General features: G+C 39.4%; 1 protein-coding gene across 43 annotated transcripts in view; it reads left to right on the top strand.

Annotated features, from left to right (window-relative positions):
• Positions 1–19,407, top strand: part of ASPH (aspartate beta-hydroxylase) — a 213,598-nt gene that overhangs the window by 172,933 nt on the left and 21,258 nt on the right. For all 43 annotated transcript variants that reach the window (XM_519784.8, XM_063817143.1, XM_063817142.1 and 40 more), the window contains one exon: positions 15,804–15,939. In XM_519784.8, the coding sequence (XP_519784.7) occupies positions 15,804–15,939 (136 nt within the window). The remainder of the gene's footprint in view (positions 1–15,803; positions 15,940–19,407) is intronic.

Here is a 19,407-nt window from a genome sequence, read left to right as displayed (position 1 = left end):
TATTTATTAAAATTCTTATGTCCTTGGGCTTTTTTCTTTCAGCCCTGCCTGTCTTAAACTCTGCTTTATTTAAGAAGAAAAGCAAGATCAGAGTGTGAATCATAGAGTTCTCAGTGCATGGAATCTCAGTGTGTGTGGCATCTCATGGTTACAACTCCATGCTGTGTGATTGTACTTTGAGAACTATATTTGCAGGAATGTTAATTTATGACTTAAAAAAAAAGTAATGTCAGGATGACCACTTGACAATAATGACTGTGACATTAAGAGAGCTGCTGTGTGCAGAAACCCAGAGTTCATTGACTGTTTAGTTGACAGACCCTGGAACATCAAGATATTCTTCTATTGTAATTTTCAAATTACAGAATTGAATATTATGAGTCATGGAACATCACCCAAGTATTGACATCTTAAAGTGGAAACCCGCTAGATTTGGTAGCTGCAACATTTGGCCAAAATACTTTTAGAATAATTACCCAGATTCTGGCCCTTGAGTGACTGTTAACTACCATGAATAGGGCATTTCCCTTTTTTTTTAGACAGAGTCTCACTCTGTTGCCCAGGCTAGAGTGCAGTGGTGCAATCTCAGCTCACTGCAAGCTCCGTCTCGCGGGTTCACGCTATTCTCCTGCCTTAGCCTCCCAAGTAGCTAGGACTACAGGTGCCCACCACCATGCCCGGCTAATTTTTTTTTAAGATGAATTATATCTTTACTCTTATAAAAGTCATGTTGAATAAATAAATTCCATCTTTTAAAATACAAAACCATTATATTGCCTTAACTCTAATTTTTTGTATTTTTTAGTAGAGACGGGGTTTCACCTTGTTAACCAGGATGGTCTCGATCTCCTGACCTCGTGATCCGCCCACCTCGGCCTTCCAAATTGCTGGGATTACAGGTGTGAGCCACCGCGCCTGGCCTCTCATTTCCCTTTCTTAATTTTTTTTTCAATTCTTATTTTTAAAATTATAAAGATGGCATTTCACCATGATGCCCAGGCTGGTTTAGAACTCCTGAGCTCAAGCGATCCACCCACCTCCGCCTCCTAAAGTGCTAGGATTACAGGCATGAACCACTGCGCCTGGCCTGATAGCACATTTTCATTCAACTTACTTCTTGCTCTACATTACAGTGAGAGATAGAGTGCAGTTTTCCTGAAGGCAGGGGACAGTGTTCAGTAAAATGCATCATATGTGTTTTCCCCTTTGGCTGAATTTCTGTATGCCCTTGAAATTATGTTAGCATTAAACTGAAATAGTCCATTCTTGCATCGCTATAAAGAAATACCTGAGACTGGTATTAGTCCATTCTTGCATTGCTATAATGAAATACCTGAGACTGGGTAGTTTATAAAGAAAAAAGGTTTAATTGGCTCACAGTTCTGCAGGCTGTATAGGAAGCATGGTGGCATCTGCTTCTAGGGAGGCCACAGGAAGCTTTCAATCACAGGAGGCTTACATGGCAGCAGGAGCAGGAGCAAGAGAGCTGGGGCAGGTGAGGTGTTACGCACATGTAAACGACCAGATCTCCAAGAACTCATTCACTATCACGAGGACAGTACCAAGAGCGATGGTGCTGAACCGTTCATGAGAAATCGCCCCCATGGTCCAATCTCCTCCCACCAGGCCCCACCTCTAACACTGAGGATTACAATTAACATGAGATTATGAGATTTGGATGGGGACATACATCCAAACAATATCACCCCTCATTGTGTAAATATAATTTGGCAGCTCTAGCACTAGGAGTGTGGAGAGGCTATTCAACTCAAGGAAAACATTAGTGAAAAATATTCCAGTAGAGTTTTCTCTTTTCATCTTATTTTCCTTAAAATTGAGTAGCTTGTTGCCCAAATCACAACTATCAAAGCACCAAGTGCCTTGGGCTTATTTAACATAGAAATTGAAACAAAAATGGATTAAAATCTTTGCTAGGGTAAAAATAGAAAAGATCTCCAATAGTTAGAGAAAAGCCATTAAAGCTTAAGAGTTTTGCTCTTCCCTTTTCGGGATTAACTATTTGATCCACACTAATTTAGATGTAAACACACATTCATAGAAAACACTGTAGTAACATTGAAAATAAACAACCAATAGCAACTCAAAACTGTTAGAGTAGGTAGCTCGTCAGGCATAAGCAGCGCAGGAGAGGAACGGACACACACACACACACACACACACACACACACACACACACACCCACACCCAGAAGTGTTAGGTGACCATCACATGATGGTCAGGCGGTTGTTAACTTTTCTCTAAAGTAATAATTGGTCACAGCCGGCACCAGGGAAAGGCAGTCTCCTAATAGATAGAAAACACCTGAAACTGATCAGCAGCTTCCCAGTAAGGTCTCAGGAGTGGGGAGAAGTAACGCAAGATCCTGGAAGTATAACCCCAAGCCAAAAGGTCAAGCAGGGCATTTGATCTCTCAGCCTGCTTGGACCTCATCCAGGTGTGCTTTCCTTCCTTCCTTTCTTTACTGCTCTAAAGCTTTTTAACAAACTTTCACTCCTGCTCTAAAATTTGCCTCAGTCTCTCCTGCTTTATGCCCCTCAGTCGAATTCTTCCTTCTGGGGAGGAAAGAATTGAGGTCGCTGCAGACCCATACAGAAAACTACCACTGATAACAAAAACTATAATTTTAAATATATATATATTTTGAGATGGAGTCTCACTCTGTCACCCAGTCTGGGGTGCAGTGGCATGATCTTGGTTCACTACAACCTCCACCCTCCGGGTTCAAGCGATTCTCATGCCTCTACCTGCCAAGTGGCTGGGATTACAGGCGCCTGCCACCACGCCTGGCTAATTTTTGTATTTTTAGTAGAGACGGGTTTCACCATGTTAGCCAAGCTGGTCTCAAAATCCTGACCTCAGGTGATCCGTCTACCTTGGCCTCCTAAAGTGCTGGAATTACAGGCATGAGCCACCACACCTGGCCTAAAATATATTTTTTGTATTTGTTTCCCCTGCTGTCTAACTCTGCATTCATCACTGAGAAAAAGGAAAACTCCTGCATTCTTTTCCCAGTTTTTCAGCGCAGCTGCTTGGATATAAACACATCCAAACAGCATCACAACTAAGTTTTGTGATCCAAAATAGCATCATATATAAGTTTGCCTTTCTTCATATTGTAGTTTTATTACAGTTGGAAGAGTGCCCAGTAATATTTTGCCAGTGATGTGACATAGTGCATTGGAATGATTGATTAGAATAGCACTCTGTCACTTTCCTTCACACTGTGGCTTTTATTAATTAAGAAATCCATTGTGTATGAATGACTTCGCCTAGACAAAAATAAGACTTACACAGCACTAAATTAGTGGTTCAGCATTTCTTTCTTTGTAATTAAATATTTGAATGTTTTCACTGGACTGCTTTTGAAATGAAATAATTTGAGAAAGAAGCAAAAATGTCAGATTTATAGTGGAATTAAGCTGTAAATTAAGAGGATTAATAATTTATATAATTTACTTTTATGTAAAAGTAAATATAGTATCAAGAAGTACTGAAAGCAATTTCTTAAGATTAACATAATAGCTTAGTCTTATCTTTCTAAATCAAACTTTAAACTGTTTGGGTTTCGATGACACTTTCACTGAAGATGTCAACAAAACAACAATTGGAGTGTGGAGTTTGATAATTACATGATTTAAAGGTGAACTTTTTAAAAGGGCTCCATAATTAGAAACAGATTTGTTTTGCTGTCAGCTCTGACACTTTGGGCAAGTCCTTTTACCCATCTGAGCCTGTTTTTTTGTTGTTTTTTTGTTTTTTTATCTCTAAATTCAAAATAATTACCTCAGCTCCTCTTCTCCCGTGACGTTTTGGTAAGGCTTAAAACACAAAACAAAATGAAGCCTTCCATCATGGATGTTCCTGTGTGCTATTTAGATGTGAGCCCTTAATAAGAGTCCACACGGCTGAGGCTATAGGGTGGCCTATGATGCCAATTATGGCAGCAGAGCAAAGGAACACAGTGTTTTATATTCTTTGAGTTATTTCATACAAAGCGGCTTTTTTTTTCTGAAAGCAAAATCAGTGAGTTTTTATTATTTGTCAATGTGGGAGAAAAAAAAAGACCTACAAATTGGCTTTCTCTCTGACCCTCTTTGGGAACTCACAGCACAGCGTTTGATATTTCAGAATAATTGCAAACTATACCTCTAGGTTGGTACTCCATTTGGGGTTCTAAAATGTTTAATTCAGTAGGTCATGATTTGTCTCAATATGCTACACAGATAGATGTCTTAAATATGCATATGCCCTTTGGGAGGCTGAGGCAGGAGGATCACTTGAGGCCAGAAGTAAGAACCAGCCTGAGCAACATAGCAAGACCTGTTGCTACAAAATAATAATAATAATAATAAATTAGCCAGGCATGGTGGTGTGCACCTGTAGTCCCAACTATTTGGGATGCTGAGGCAGGAAGATCGCTTGAGCCCAGAGGTTGGAAGCTGGAGTGAGTTATGATTGTGCCACTGCACTCCAGCCTGGGTAACAGATCAAGACCCTATCTCTTAGAAAAAATGTGCATATGCACATACACATTATAGGCAATTTGTTTATCTCTTTGTCAAGCAATTTGTTGCTTATGTACACATAAAGTTTCAGCTGCCTGAGATTAGCGACTGTGGGGCTGCTACTCTAGCATCACTCAGGATGTCCCTTAGTGCACTGTTTCCAGCTGGTAGGTGGGACATGAAGTCAGCTCCCCATCTTCCCTTTACCTTCTCTGACTGATAGGGCGGACTGGCTTCCCTGCCTGTCTGAGCCAATATATGAGGAATATGGTTCTCCTCTGCCATCTGAGTCCTTGAAGCCCTCAGGCTGGTTGTTTGTCCTGGCAACCTGGATTATCTTTTCTCCTTCCTCTCAGGTGAAGCAATCCTTTTTCTCTCACTCACTAGAACGAGCAAAAGTCATTTCTCCAAGACTCTCCTGTCACCCCAGTGCTAGCTAGGTGCCTCATGTTATCCTTTTCCTTCAGCAAGGATGATGAGAGGCTGAATTCACAGTCAGTAGCCAGACTATATGTAAAAATAGAATTTTGACCCACAACCTGCAGTAACCTGCCCAGGAAACCAATCCCTTATCTACGATAAACAGCCCAGGAAACCAGCATGCTATAAGTCAGACTTGCAGGAAGCCAGACTTCTGTATCTAGTAACAATCCAGGGAGCTACACAATCAATTCTGTAACAATCAGAATAGCCCCAAATAGCCAGGATTTGATTAATAACTAAAGGCTTCCCTGAATTTTGTCCACAGTTGCAACGTAAGACCAACCAGAGAGAGCCAAATGTGCACCCTCCTCCTATCACATAGGATGTCCTGCTTCTAGTTAGCCACTTCTAGCTTCCTTAGGCCAACAGCCCCCACTCAGAGCATGCCTGAAGCCTTCTCTTCCTATTATAAAGCTTTCCTACTCCTCTGCCTGCCTTTAGAGTGTCTGCCAAAACACAAGTGACAGTGGCTGACTCCCTTGCTGTAGCAAGCTTAGAATAAATAGGCTTTGCATTTCTCACTTCATTGGCTTTTATTTCCACAATAAGAAATGTTACCTGTTGGCTGGGTGCGGTGGCTCACACCTGTAATCACAGCACTTTGGGAGGCCGAGGTGGGCAGATCATGAGGTCAGGAGATCGAGACCATCCTGGCTAACCCCATCTCTACTAAAAATACAAAAAATTAGCCAGGCATGGTGGCACGCACCTGTAATCCCAGCTACTTGGGAGGCTGAGGCAGGAGAATCGCTTGAACCTGCGAGGCAGAGGTTGCAGCGAGCCAAGAGCATGCCACTACACTCCAGCCTGGGCGACAGAGTGAGACTCTTGTCTCAAAAAAAAAAAAAAAAGTCACCTGTTTTCTTTTATCTGTATATTCACAGTTTGAAAAACAAGGAGATCTAATCAAAATGTATTAGGACCAGTGAGAGAGATTACACTTTAATGCTAGTAATTTCCTTAGCGGTGTTGTTAGAAGTATTGCAAAGAGAATTTGCTGCAATAGCATTACAGTCCCATGGTGTTTGATGTAATAACCTCATCTCAGCACCCAGGGGGATCCCCGCCATCCTGGGATGTTGTTTCTAAGGCAGATTACACTGCTACTCGTCTTATCGTGTTTAGAGTATAGGCATGTTTTGACTAAAATTTAAGCAAGCTGATTTTATCTCTTAAAAATAAGATACATAATTCCTCAAATAATAACTAATGACAAGCATATTCTTAACCAATTAGATAAAATTTAGTACACAGTATACTAATGCACCATTGTTATCAATTCATTCTAACTCCAATTTAATACACAGACTTTGCCAAGAATAGCCTTTCACAGCATCCCTTTTCTCAATTTAGAGTCAGAAACTTTCAAGGAATGTATAAAACTCTGGGACTTTTCTCAATTTCCAATGTCTGTTTTCTCAATGCCTCTTTTTCTTAACAGCTAGTCACAAACAGTTACTAACCTAATCTTGCTTATGTTACACTGAACCCTAAGAGTTGTTTTGTTCACATGTTAAAAACAGCTCTTCCTGCATTTCTTCAAAACTGTGTTTTATTTTGCTCCTGCGAATTTACCTTTTCCTATGTTGATGTGAATATATTCTTGATCCCCTTCCATCTGCTGTTTGCTTTTGTAGCTAGAGCTTTTTCAAACTTGAAGCTATATAAGTGTTATGGGCTGAACTGTTGCTTCCCACAATTCCTACTCTGAAATTCTACTCCCCACAACCTCAGAATGTGACTGTATTAAGAGACTGTGTTTGGGTCTTTAAAGAGATAGTGAAGTTAAAAAGAGGCCATTAGGGTGGACCGTAGTCCAATTTGATTGGTGTCCTTATAAGAAGAGGAACTTTGGAAACAAAGAGAGACACCCAGGATGCATGTCCGCCAAGGAAATTCCACATGCAGACAGTGAGAAGTTGGCCCTCTGTAAGCCCAGGAGAGAGCCCTCGAAAGAAACCAAACTTGCTGACCTTGATCTTGAACTTCTAGCCTCCAGAACTGTGAGAACAGAAATTTCTGTGGTTTAAACCACCCAGTGATACTTTGTTATGGCCGCCCTTGGAATTACCATTAGTGACTTTCCTTCGTAAATCCCGTTACTGAAATGTGTACTAACTGCCTCAGCAAAAACATTTCTCGGAATGGTCCTATTTTCCCACAGACAAGAAAATATTTAAAGCTCAGACCAATTATGATTGATTAGAACAAAATTAAAATGGTTTAGGTCAAACCTCAAGTATCACTTGTATCATCATCTGAGTGTGTCATGGGATTAAGGATATACTAACTAAGTGATGCAAGGAAAGTGTATAGGCCAAGAGGCAAAAAGAAATCAGGTCAACAAGAAATCAATATATGGATTAGCAGAGTTTGATTCAAAATGTAAAATATGCTGATACTTTTTTTTTTTACTTTCTACTGCATATCTCTAGCGTGTGGAATATCATTACTTTGAGTTTGATGATCTCTTAAAAATGAATTTGAAAGACTAATAAGGGGTTTTGCTGGCTAATAGGATTTTCTTTCTAAGCATCACTAGATGGTTGGATTACATATTACAAGATTTGACTAGTCTAGGAGAAAAGGAGGTAAAAGTAAAAAAAGAAAATTCAATTATTAGAGATATATAGAAAATATGAGTGGGCTGGGCATGGTGGCTCACGCCTGTAATCCCAGCACTTTGGGAGGCCAAGGCGGGCGGATCACCTGAGGTAGGGCATTCAAGACCAGCCTGACCAACATGGAGAAACCCCATCTCTATTAAAAATACAAAATTAGCTGGGCATGGTGGTGCATGCCTGTAATCCCAGCTACACAGGAGGCTGAGGCAGGAGAATTGCTTGATCCCGGGAGGCAGAGGTTGTGGTGAGCCGAGATCGTGCCATTGTACTCTAGCCTGGGCAACAGGAGCAAAACTCTGTCTCAAAAAAATAAAATAAAGAGTCAAGAAGGATTAAACAAAGTGAGCACATGCATTTAATAGCACCCCCCACCTGAAACCTCACTTAAATGACAATACAAGAATAAAATGGCACAAATGGTATTTTTTAAAGGGAGACAATAGCAGATGAACAGTGTCAGCATGTAATTTTGAAAGTGGAAAACAGAAGTAGATGATTTGGCAGATCTAAGACAGCAGAAACTGTAGTAATTACAGAGAAGCTTCCAAAGAAGAAATTCAAGGCACCTGGTACTACAGCAATTCAAGAAACTGCATGGCCTCAGAGAATAGACTTATCTACGCTGACATTTTAGGGTCCTCAATTTAAAAACAAACAAACTGGCTTGACAATGCACCCAACATGGAGGCCTGTCAGACACAGGCTCTGCCCTTTCACAAGATGTCCAATTGTAGTCTCAATTTTATAGGACTGACAGCCAAGGATCATGAAACATTAAGGAGATTTTTAACATGAAAGATGAACAAAACAAAAAGAATGATGTAGCTTGTGGGAAATCGAGAAAATGTAGGGAACAAAAGAAAAACAAAATAATACCTCTAATATACTCAGAGCAATAAGAGAAGATGTGTATCTGTAAAACAAGTATGGGATACTGTAAAAAGGAACAATTGAAGACCCAGAAAGGGCTCTCAGAAATTAAAAAGTGTGATTTGCAGAAATAATAATTTAAAGCAGTATTAGAAGCTAAGTTAAGGAAATCTCCCAGAAGGAAAAACAAAAAGGCAAAGATGGAAGATAGAAAACATAGGATGATTAGAGGCTCAATTTAACATAGCTGACATTCAGATAAAAAGAGTTCCAGGGAGAATAGGCAAAAAAAAAAAAAAAAAAAAAGAAGAAGAAATGAAGAAATGAATAATATTAGAAGATAGTTCAGAATAGAAAAAATGTGAGTTTTCAGGTTGAAGGGTGCCACTGAGTACCCTGCCTTTACATTAAGGCATATTGCCATGAAATTTCAAGAAACAGGAAAGAAAGAGAAGGTCTTAAAATCCTCATCATCATCATAGCTATACTTGCATATAGTGCAAGCACTTTTCACACATTTAATTCTCAAAGGGCCTCTTGAGAGAAGCTTTATAAACTAAGGCACAGAGATAAGTAATTTGCCCCAAATCACACAGCAAATAAGTGGCAGAGTCAGATCTCCAAACATGCAGTCTGGCTCCAAATTTTATACCCCTAAACACTATACTATCCTGACTCTTATAAAGCTTCTAGAGAAGGAAGGATAGGAAGAGGGAGAATCTAAAAGTCATCAGGTTTCCAACAGCAACACTAAAAGTTATAATGTAATGGACTAATCCTTTCAAAATTATAAAAAGACATTCCTCTTGGCAATAATTTTGTGGATATGACATGGAAAGCACAGACAACAAAAGCAAAAATGAACAAGTGGGACTACAGCAAACTAAAAAGTTTCTGCACAGCAAAAGAAACAATAAAATGAAAAGCAATCTATGGAACAGGAGAAAGTATTTGCAAGCCATATATCTGATAAGGGGTTAATAACCAAAATATATAAGGAACTAATGCAACTCAATGGCAAAAAAACTGAATAACCCAATTTAAAAACTGGCAAAGGGCCTAAGTAGACATTTTTTCAAAGACCTACAAATGGCCAACAGGTATATGAAAACGTGCTCAACATCACTATTCATCAGAGAAATGCGAATCAAAAGGACAGTGAGATATCACCTCATACCTGTTAGGATGGCTATTATGAAAAAAATGAGGTAACAAGTGTTGATGAGGATGCAAAGAAAAGGGAACACATGTACACTGTTGGTGGAAATGTAAATTGGTGCCATAATGGAAAACCATGTGGAGGTTCCTCAAAAAATTAAAAATAGAATTATTATACAATTCAACAGTCCTACTCTAATTATATATCTAATGGAAACGAAGTCAGTAACTCAAAGAGGTATCTGCACCCCCGTGTTTATTACAGCATTATTTACTATAGTCAAGATATGGAAACAACCTGAATGTCTATCAACAGGCAAATGAAGAAAAACTTCAGTATATAAACACAATGGGATATTATTCAGCCTTTAAAAAGAAGGATATCCTGCCACGTGCAACAACATGAATGAATCTGGAGGACATTATGCTAAGTGAAGTAAGCCAGATATAGAAAGACAAACACTGTATGATATCACTTATATGTGGCATCTAAAAAAGTCAAACTCATAGAAGCAGAGAATAGAGCAGTGGTTGCCTGGGAGTGGGGAGTGGGAGAAATGGGGACATGTTGGTTGAAGAGTACAAACTTTCAGTTATAAGATGTATATCAACTCATTGATATATATTGCCCTTTGCCTTGTTCACTTTGAATATATTCAATCTCTGTCAACTATATATTTTTAAAATAAAAATAGTATCACACTAGATAACAAGAAAAAAATTATAAAACAAAATTATTTACTAACTAAATAAATTTACAACCTAAATATCTAACCATACATACTCAAACCTTCAATCAGGTATAAGAGCTTGAGACCATTTCAGAATTCAATTTTACCTGTGGTGTGTCCTTCCTCAGAAACAACTAGAATCCAGTAATTACAGAGCCCAGTACCAGGCAGAGGCCAAGGGGAGTTCCATGGCCATCATCGTCTAGCAAATTCAGACAGTAACTGATCCAGATCAGAGCAAGGCAAATGGCTGTGGGAGGGTTATCTTCAGAAAAAGAGAAAAAGCAAGAAAGTAATCAATTTATAATGTTTTTGGCAAAAGGTAGAATAAAAGCATCAAGGGATTTAATAGCACTCTTTCAGAGTTAGTGAAGAAATAGTATGAAGTGCATTACAAAATAAAGCCAATGAAAAGGGGACAGAAAAAAAATGCTGCATGTGACATGAAGTGTAATCATTACAACTCAAGTATGAATGATACCTGATTGTCATAATATTATAAAACCTGAATGTGAATTTGCACTGATATGAAAGATTTGTGCAATTAACTGTATTACAAGGATGGAGAAGGAAGACATTAAATTGTTTAATTGTTAACCTTCTATAATAGATGAGTGATAATGCCTCAAATTAATAAATCAAGAATAGCAATATAACATGCTATTTAGATATAAGCAGGTTAACAACAGAAGAAATATTTTAAATAATTAGCCGGGAGTTATACTGAGGATTGGGGAAGAGTTGGAGAAGAGACTGCAATTCTCATTATAAGACCTGTAATAATATTTGACTTTAAAAAATGTGTATTTTTTAATTGAACAAAAGCATTAGTAAGAAAAATAGTTAAATAAAAATGAGTTAGGCTTTAGTTTGCTTCTCAAGAGAAAGACTTTCTGCAGGAAGTCAATTTTAAGAGAAGATTTTAAAAATAGGACTTAATTTGATGTTACAGAGAAAAGTACAGCATCCAGGTGGCATGAGCAGGCTGTCTGGGGAGATGAGGAAACTGCTCCTAACTGGATGCAGGTCTGGGATTCAGGAGAGCTGGGGCAGGATGTGGGATTCATGAGGTCAGAACTGGGAAGGCCATTTATAGATGCCTAGAGTGAAAAATATAGCTAAGGTGTAACTCGTGAGGCACATGCTGAGATGGCTTTATGAAGCCATATGCCGCCGTAGAAAGAATCAAACCGTGCTTTCTAAAGTCTCTTTTGCCACAAGAAGAAATGGGAATTAGAAACTGGTGTCTTTCGGGCAACCAACTGAATACTGATGCAATTAGTTTCTCTTTCAGTTTTATGAAACAGATGAGTTTAGAGTCAAGGCAGTAATATTTCAGAAGAGGCTTTTAAAAATGTGGGCATTGCCTGCTGTTTGTGAGCCTTCAGGTTTTCTGTTGGAATTTCCTAAAAACTGGATTATTTGCCATTGAAGACAAGTGGGTGGTATTAGTGTAGAGAAAATTCATATTCTCTCTCCCTCTCCCTCTCTTCTGCACACACATACACTGATATGGTCTGAATGTTTGTGTCTCCCCCAAATTCATCTATTGAAATTTGACTCCCAAGGTGATAGTATTAAGAGGTGGGGCTTTGGGTGATGATTATGCCTTAAGGGCAAAGCCTTCATGAATGAGATTAGTGCCCTTATAAAAGAGTCCCCAGAGAGTTTGGTTGTCCCATCCACCATTTGTTGAGGCAGCTAGAAGGTACCATCTATGAACCAGAAAGTGGCCCTCACCAGAATTGAATCTGCCTACATCTTGAGTTTGAACTTCTCATACTCCAGAACTGTGGGAAATAAATATCTGTTATTTATAATCTACCCAGTTTATGGTATTTTGTTTTTGTCCTGAATAGACATACACATGCCGAGTGTAATTAGGTTTGATCTTTAATTTCCCCTAACCATGTGAATATTATATTACGTGATTCCTTTGTTTGTGCTTAAAAACAGCATTCTTAGGTCCCATCCCAGATTTCCCCCCAGTGCCCCTAAAGGCCCCTGGTTTGTCTTTCCAAAGTTGGAAAACGCCTTCAAACACATGTCATCAGGTTTAACTGGTGGGATTTTTTGGTTCCCTCAGTTTTCCCCATTTGCCAAAGATGTTGAACTGTCTTGGTGGCATGCCCTCTGCAGGGTGCTCACCAGGGAGCATGTTGCTCTCTAAGCACCTTGCAAGTGCTCCTGACCAGTACCCACAGTCACAGGTAGCCAGTAAATCTCTGAGACCAGGAGGCTGGGGTACCTCGCAATTGCTCTTTTGCTCGAGGGGAGCAGGGCCCCTTGAGTCCACTGCAGCCTGAAATCCCTGTGCCTAAATGTGACCTTCTCTAATTGAGGAGGAGATAGTACAGAGGGGTTTTGGCACCACCTGTGCTGACCACCAGACTGTGGGATTTAGGCTCATTAACCACACAAGGAGTCATTTCATCATCCCTAAACTGAAGAAATTTCAGCTAGATTAACAGTATGGTTCCTTCCCAATGTAAAATTCTGTAAGAAAGTATTGAACTCAAAAGAGAAAATAAGTGACTGTTTTATAATCAAAATGGACTAGATAGGACTGAGTTAGTAGTACTAGTTAGGACTGAGAATGGCTGGTGGCATATTAGGGCATGTGTTCAGAGAGACCCTTCTGCACCAGTTTGCCTCTTTTGAGCACGAGTCTGTCATCCAGCACATGTGTGCCACATATAACAAGGAAAAGCCAAAACATTTCTTAAAAAATTATTGCTATTCACGAAAAGTACCTTGGCAACACTTCCCAGGGGAGGCTGTGGGTGAAGGGGCAGGAAGGGCAATGTTTCATATATAAAAGATAGTCTATTCTTAAGTAAAAAATGTTAAATTATATTGAGTGATGCAATCACTTTAACATTTTTCCCTAGGGCTTTGTGCCCTATTTTAGTAACAAAAGATCAGCTGTTTCCAACCATGCCCCTAAATCAGCTTTAAAGAAATAAAAGAATCTTCTAAAATACCAGGAGGGAATAAAGGAATAGGTTGTCCTTATAAGGCACCAATAACCTCATTTGAAAAGTAATTTTATGTGTTAGAGGAGCAATTCTTCCCTTGTCTGTGTGACAATTTAACAAGAATGTAACAGATTTATGTAGCAACTTGAACAAGTGACAATATCCAGAGTGAGTGTTGGCAATTGAGGTGCATTTGGGAAGATGTGAACATACAGCGAAATCCTAGGGTGCATTTTTTTCTTTTCCACGGTCTTGGGTTTTTTTACAAAATGGTTGTATGCTCTCAATCTGTGGATCTGACAAAGTAAGGGCTTTTGAATGTCTCTTTATTGAAATGCGATCTTTGCCCTGTTCTTCATGAACTGCCCACTTGGGATGAAGTAATATGGAACCCAGTTGGTGGAACAGAGCCCTAAACATGGATAAATGACCAGGACAACGCCAAGCTGGGCAATGGTAGTAGCAGGTGTAGGTGTGGTCAAACTATGCCCCCAGTTGGCAAACAAGATGAACTCCCTCTGGCTCAAAAGTTAAAAGCAGAACTAAGAGGCCATGTCAAGGTGAGGAGGCAGTCACGCTCTCTGTGTCCTTGGAAAGTGTTTCAGAATCTGTTTTTCTGCAACCAAGTCAAAGAACAGTTTTTGAAAACAACTACAACTGGAAATTCCTCCATCTGACCACCAACAAGACCACCTAGCACCAACAAGCCAACCAACCACCTGGAACCAGCCAATTAACCACCAGAGACTGGTGATCTGGGGCTGAAAGGCCATCCAGCCAACATTCTTCCTTGCTCCCAACACTCCTCACCTGCCCTGCCCTGCAGTTTTGGCCTTTGTCATCTCCTTCCCCCCGCCACCCTTCCTGGGAGTGCACTTTCCAAAGCTGCATCTCCCTAATCTGCAGATTGCTTTTGAAAAATAAAGTTCTCCTTTGGCCTCCCCACGTCTCATTGGTCTTCTGTTAACAATATTAACACAAATTAATGCATACATGTCATAAAATTATAAAATCAACCAAAATCTCTTTCTTGCCCTAGAATATTTTAATAGCTAGTGTTTTCACGTGATATAGAAAGTATTCCCTTGTTTGGCTGGGGCTGGCACCATGTTTCCACACAAATCTCTGTCTATATCACAGCCTTCTGGCTCTGCAGCCATCCTGATTCCATATCACCTTCTTATGTGGAATCATGAGTTTATAAAGCAGGACTTGGTAAAAAGACAGTCTACACATTATCTCATGCTTTGCTCTAACCAATAATTGATCATTTTGCTTGACCAATTCAAAAGATAGAGAACCATGATTTCCAAAGAAACTCAATCAATCTTCAGAATATTCTACTGGTTTTCCATTTTTCCATCAAAATCTGTTTTTTGGTTTGTAACCTATTAGTTCTAGTCCCTGAGTCACTGAAATAGTCACTGAAAATAGATCTGCCCCTGATTCTTGTTGAAATCAGCTAACATGTTCCTCCCTGTCCATGAATCCATATACTCAACTATTTCATCCATTTCTCATAGAACATAGAAATGATTGAAATTATTAACATTTCAAAATTCTGGTATATCTGTACAGCTTTGTCTCTGTCCTGAAGTAGGAAAGCTCTTTTTATGCTTGTCTCCTGATGGAAATCCATATTAGTTTGCTGCTCATATCCTCACCTTTGCCTTCTCCCCTACCCACCCTACCGTCCCCCACCTCCCACTCCTAATCAACACCCAGTGTGATGGTGCAGATTGCCCAGAGGATCTTCCACAGGATCTACCGTCACCTGCCATGCCACTCCTAGTCTCTACTGGTCATAAGCTCCCTTTCTGGCAGGGGCTAAGGCTCCCTCACAAATGAGAAGTCAAGGAAATATTTTTGTTTGGCTGAATTCTAAACACTACTGCATTTATTTGTTTTGGTTTGCTGTTAATGTTATATATCAAAAATCCTCCAATGGATACTCTTCTGATATGTTGAATGTTTAACTAATATTGACCATCTTTAATGGCATCTTTGTGAGGAACTCTGTTGAAAGGTGAAATTATGTCTGTGATTTCTGTTCCAGTTTAGAGGCTGGAGTGTCACATGGAACTTACTACAGTGTACTGATGTAATCTGATCAACAAGATCAGTACTCTTCTTAGGTTGTGGTTTCAAAAAAAAAGTCTTTAGGCAAAACAAATTGTGGAGAGGATTATTCTGTGAAGTTTCTAGGAGTTATTGAAATTGTTATGTTACAAAAACTTCTGGTTTGGAAAAATCATGAGGTTTGGGGTTTTTATAGCTGTGACAAGAAGTCCCAGAGGAAATTGAAATATAAGCAACCTAGATAAGGCAAAGAATTAGTTCCTTTCTGATACAAACCTCAAAAAAACAAGAATCATTATGAGGTGCTCCACCAGGCCCGTTTTCAGTCCAGTAAAGCCAGAATCTTCCCTCTAGTCTTTAGAAAGAAACTGGAAGTTAATCCGAGATGAAGGCCTTGCAGTGATGGATAAAGCCAAAGGTCTCTTCCTGCCTGAGGATGAAAACCTGAGGGAAAGAGGGGACTGGAGCCAGTTCACGCTGTGGCAGCAAGGTGAGCTTCTGACTTCTAGGTGGTTCTCTGCAGCCCAAACCTGATGGGAAGTGGGTACTGACAAGAGTCTTCTGGTGACGCTTCCCAGAGCTGGGATTCCCAGGCTTAAACGAGGGGCCCAAAAAAACCTAGATTTTTGAAATCCATTCATTGTTTTTGAAAACTACATCTGAGCCCTTATTTGTATGTGTCCAGGTATATTGCTGTGTGTGTATATCCACGTGTGTATTTGGATAAATATTTATGAATAGTGTTCTGATTTTTCTGGTCTTTCCTGTTGAATGACGTGTTACTGACCGTAACCCTACTGTGTAGGCATAACTGAAAAATCTAGCAGGTGTTATCAGTGTATTAGAAAGTTATGTCCCTGAGCATCATTTGCTCCTATAAAATGGAGGTGACGTTGCATGGCAAAATGATATCAACACGGATGATGGTAAAAATGGTAACACACCAGCTGGTAAAAATGGTAATACACCAGAGTGACAAGACAATAATAACTGCTGTCTCAGCTCTTCAGGAATAGGAAGTGGCTCATACTGAACTTCATATTTTTTTAGCTTAACCCAGGTACAGGCACACATATGGAGCTCCAGCGTGTGTGTGTGTGTGTGTGTGTGTGTGTGTGTGTGTGTGTGTGTTTTCAGTGAATTGATATATTCATCTATCTTTAAAATGAGGAGTATTTAAGACTCCAATTTTCTCCTTGAAAAGTGGAGTTAGCCTGGATTAACAATAACTATACAAAAGTAAATTTATTTTGAAGACTAAACAGCACGTGCTGCATATCTTCAGCTACAGAAAACAAATTCAGATTGTAATATGCATCTAATTTACACTAAAGGACAAATAAGGACAGTGGTTTATCTCAATTATGCTTTCAGAATGGTTTCTATGTAAGAATAAGAGGAACTACTTTAGTAATGTTTTCAGGGATACTTCCATCTAAAGAGAGAGAACCATGAAAAAAAGTGTCTATCCACTTTTTGCCAACAAGAATTTTTTAAATGGAGCTATACAATCCATATTTGGGCAATATGCTAATTTACCTCTGACATGTCACCAAGATGAGTCCATTCTATTGGCACTTATGTGTTCACCTCGTACTTTGATTCCATTAACATCCTTATGCATCACAGAACCTACTGGGCCTCCTAGAGCAATGCTTCAGAATAGCAGGCATCCTAGCACTAATTTCTAGAAACTGTAGTTTCTGCCAAAAACAAAAAAAGTATTTGATAAAATTAATATGCAAAGTATTATAGGATATAAAAAGCATTAAGCAAGAAAGAAAATAAATTATGGAGTCAATAATGTTGTTGGAGGTAACATTTTGTCTTCTACATTTTCACATAGGTGGAATATACCTGATTTTCCATGAACTACTTAACTTCTTAGAATGTGTTTTACTTTCTTAGTATCTTTGTTAAATTCTTATTCCCATTGAATGGAATTTACATGTTCTTTCTTTCTCTTTCTTACATGTGATAGAATTGTGTCTACCCTGTTGTTTAAAAAACTCATAAAATTATTTCTCACTTACATGATTATGATTATATTTTCTAATTCCTGAATTTATATTTTCTCTTCCTTCTCCTGCTCTTTTTTGTTTTGTTTTATTTTTCTTTTAAATATTTTGATTGGAATTCCTTAGTAAATTTATTTTCATTCTTTCTTATTAATAATAGCATTTAAAGCTATGCACTGACCTACAGTTACAGGTTTGGATGTATTCCCTACACTGTAATATATGGTATTTTTACCTGAGTTATTTTCAAAAAAAGACTGCATTTCTGCCCTGGTTTCCACATTGACTTAAAATGATCTATATGTATATGTGCCTGTGTGTGATTGAGCATGTGTTTTCCAATCTGTTGTAGTTGCTTCAACATTGATTGATTGATTGACAGGATCTTGCTCTCTTGCCCAGGTTGGCATGCAATGGTGCAATCCTAGCTCATTACAGCTCCAACTCCTGGCCTCAAGCAATTCTCCTCCCAAGTAGCTAGGACTACATGTGTGCGTCTACATACCTGGCTAATTTTTAAATGTTTTTATAGAGATAGGGTCTCACTATATTGCCCAGGCTGGTCTTGAACTCCTTGGCTTCAAGTGACCCTCTTACCTTGGCCTCCCAAAATGCTGAGATTACAGGTATAAGCCACTCCACTCAGCCTGCTTCACTGAATTTCTAGTTTTATTTTATTGTCATAAAGGGATAAAATTCACATAGTTTCCCTTTTAGGAAGATTTTTTAAAGTTCTTTATGGTCTTTGGTTTGTGATTCCATGCTTCTAGTGGGGGAATCCAGTAACTATTTTCTAGAAACAAATTCATAGTATAAAGAATAAATTTGGGGCTCGGTGTGGTGGCTCATGACTGTAATCCCAGCACTTTGGGAGGCCAAGGCAGGCAGATCATTTGAGGTCAGTCATTCAAGACAAGCTTGACCAACACGGTGAAACCCCATCTCTGCCAAAAAGACAAAAAATTAGCTGGGCATGGTGGCACGTGCCTGTAATTCCAGCTACTCGGGAGGCTGAGGTAGGAGAATCACTTGAACCCAGGAGGCAGAGATTGCAGTGAGCCGAGATCATGTCACTGCACTCCAGCCTGAGCAACAGAGCGAGACTGTCAAAAAAAAAAAAGAAAGAAAGAAAGAAAGAAAATAATAAGTTTGATGGCAAGTACTATCGTAGCTTATGCTGAAGCAGGATGGCATCCATGTCAGGTGCTGTGGTTCAGAAATAGAGGAGAAGAATTCTGGAGTGGAAGGGACAGGGGCGGACGTTGTAGGGAGGGAGGTGAGCGACCAGTTTGCTTAGCCACATTGAGAGCTCAGATTCAGAGGAAAAAGGTGATGAATATCTGGCTCAGTAAAGACTTAGCTGTTGTCTAGTTAGCAAATCATGCTGCTGGGTAGTCGAATGCCTAAGGCTGATGCTGGAAGTTTTGGGAAGTAAAATTACGGTAGGTCTCTTCTATGGACTGAACTGTGTACCCCGCAAAATTCATATGTTGAAGCCCTAACCTCCAGTGTGACTGTATTTGGTGATAGGGCCTTTAAGGAGATAGTTAAGATTAAATGAGGTCATAAGGATGAGGCCCTGACCCAATATAACTGATTCCCTGATAAGAAGCGGAAGAAACACTAGATGTGTTAGTCTGTTCTCACACTGCTATGAAGAAACACTAGGTAATTTATACCAAAAAGAGGTTTAATTGACACATAATTCCACATGACTGGGGAGGCCTCAGGAAACTTACAATCATGGTGGAAGGCACCTCTTCACAGGACAGCAGGAGAGAGAATAAGTACCAAGTGAAGGGGGAAGCCCCTTATAAAACCATCAGATCTCGTGAGAACTAACTCACTATCATGAGAACAGGATGGGGAAAACCACCCCCATGATTCAGTTATCTCCACCTGGTCCCTCCCATGACACATGGGGATTATGGAACTATAAT

Source organism: Pan troglodytes, chromosome 7, assembly GCF_028858775.2.
Source record: "Pan troglodytes isolate AG18354 chromosome 7, NHGRI_mPanTro3-v2.0_pri, whole genome shotgun sequence".
NCBI lineage: Eukaryota > Metazoa > Chordata > Mammalia > Primates > Hominidae > Pan > Pan troglodytes.
The sequence above is the reverse complement of the archived record's forward strand: the minus strand, read 5'-3'. Positions and strand labels throughout refer to the sequence as shown.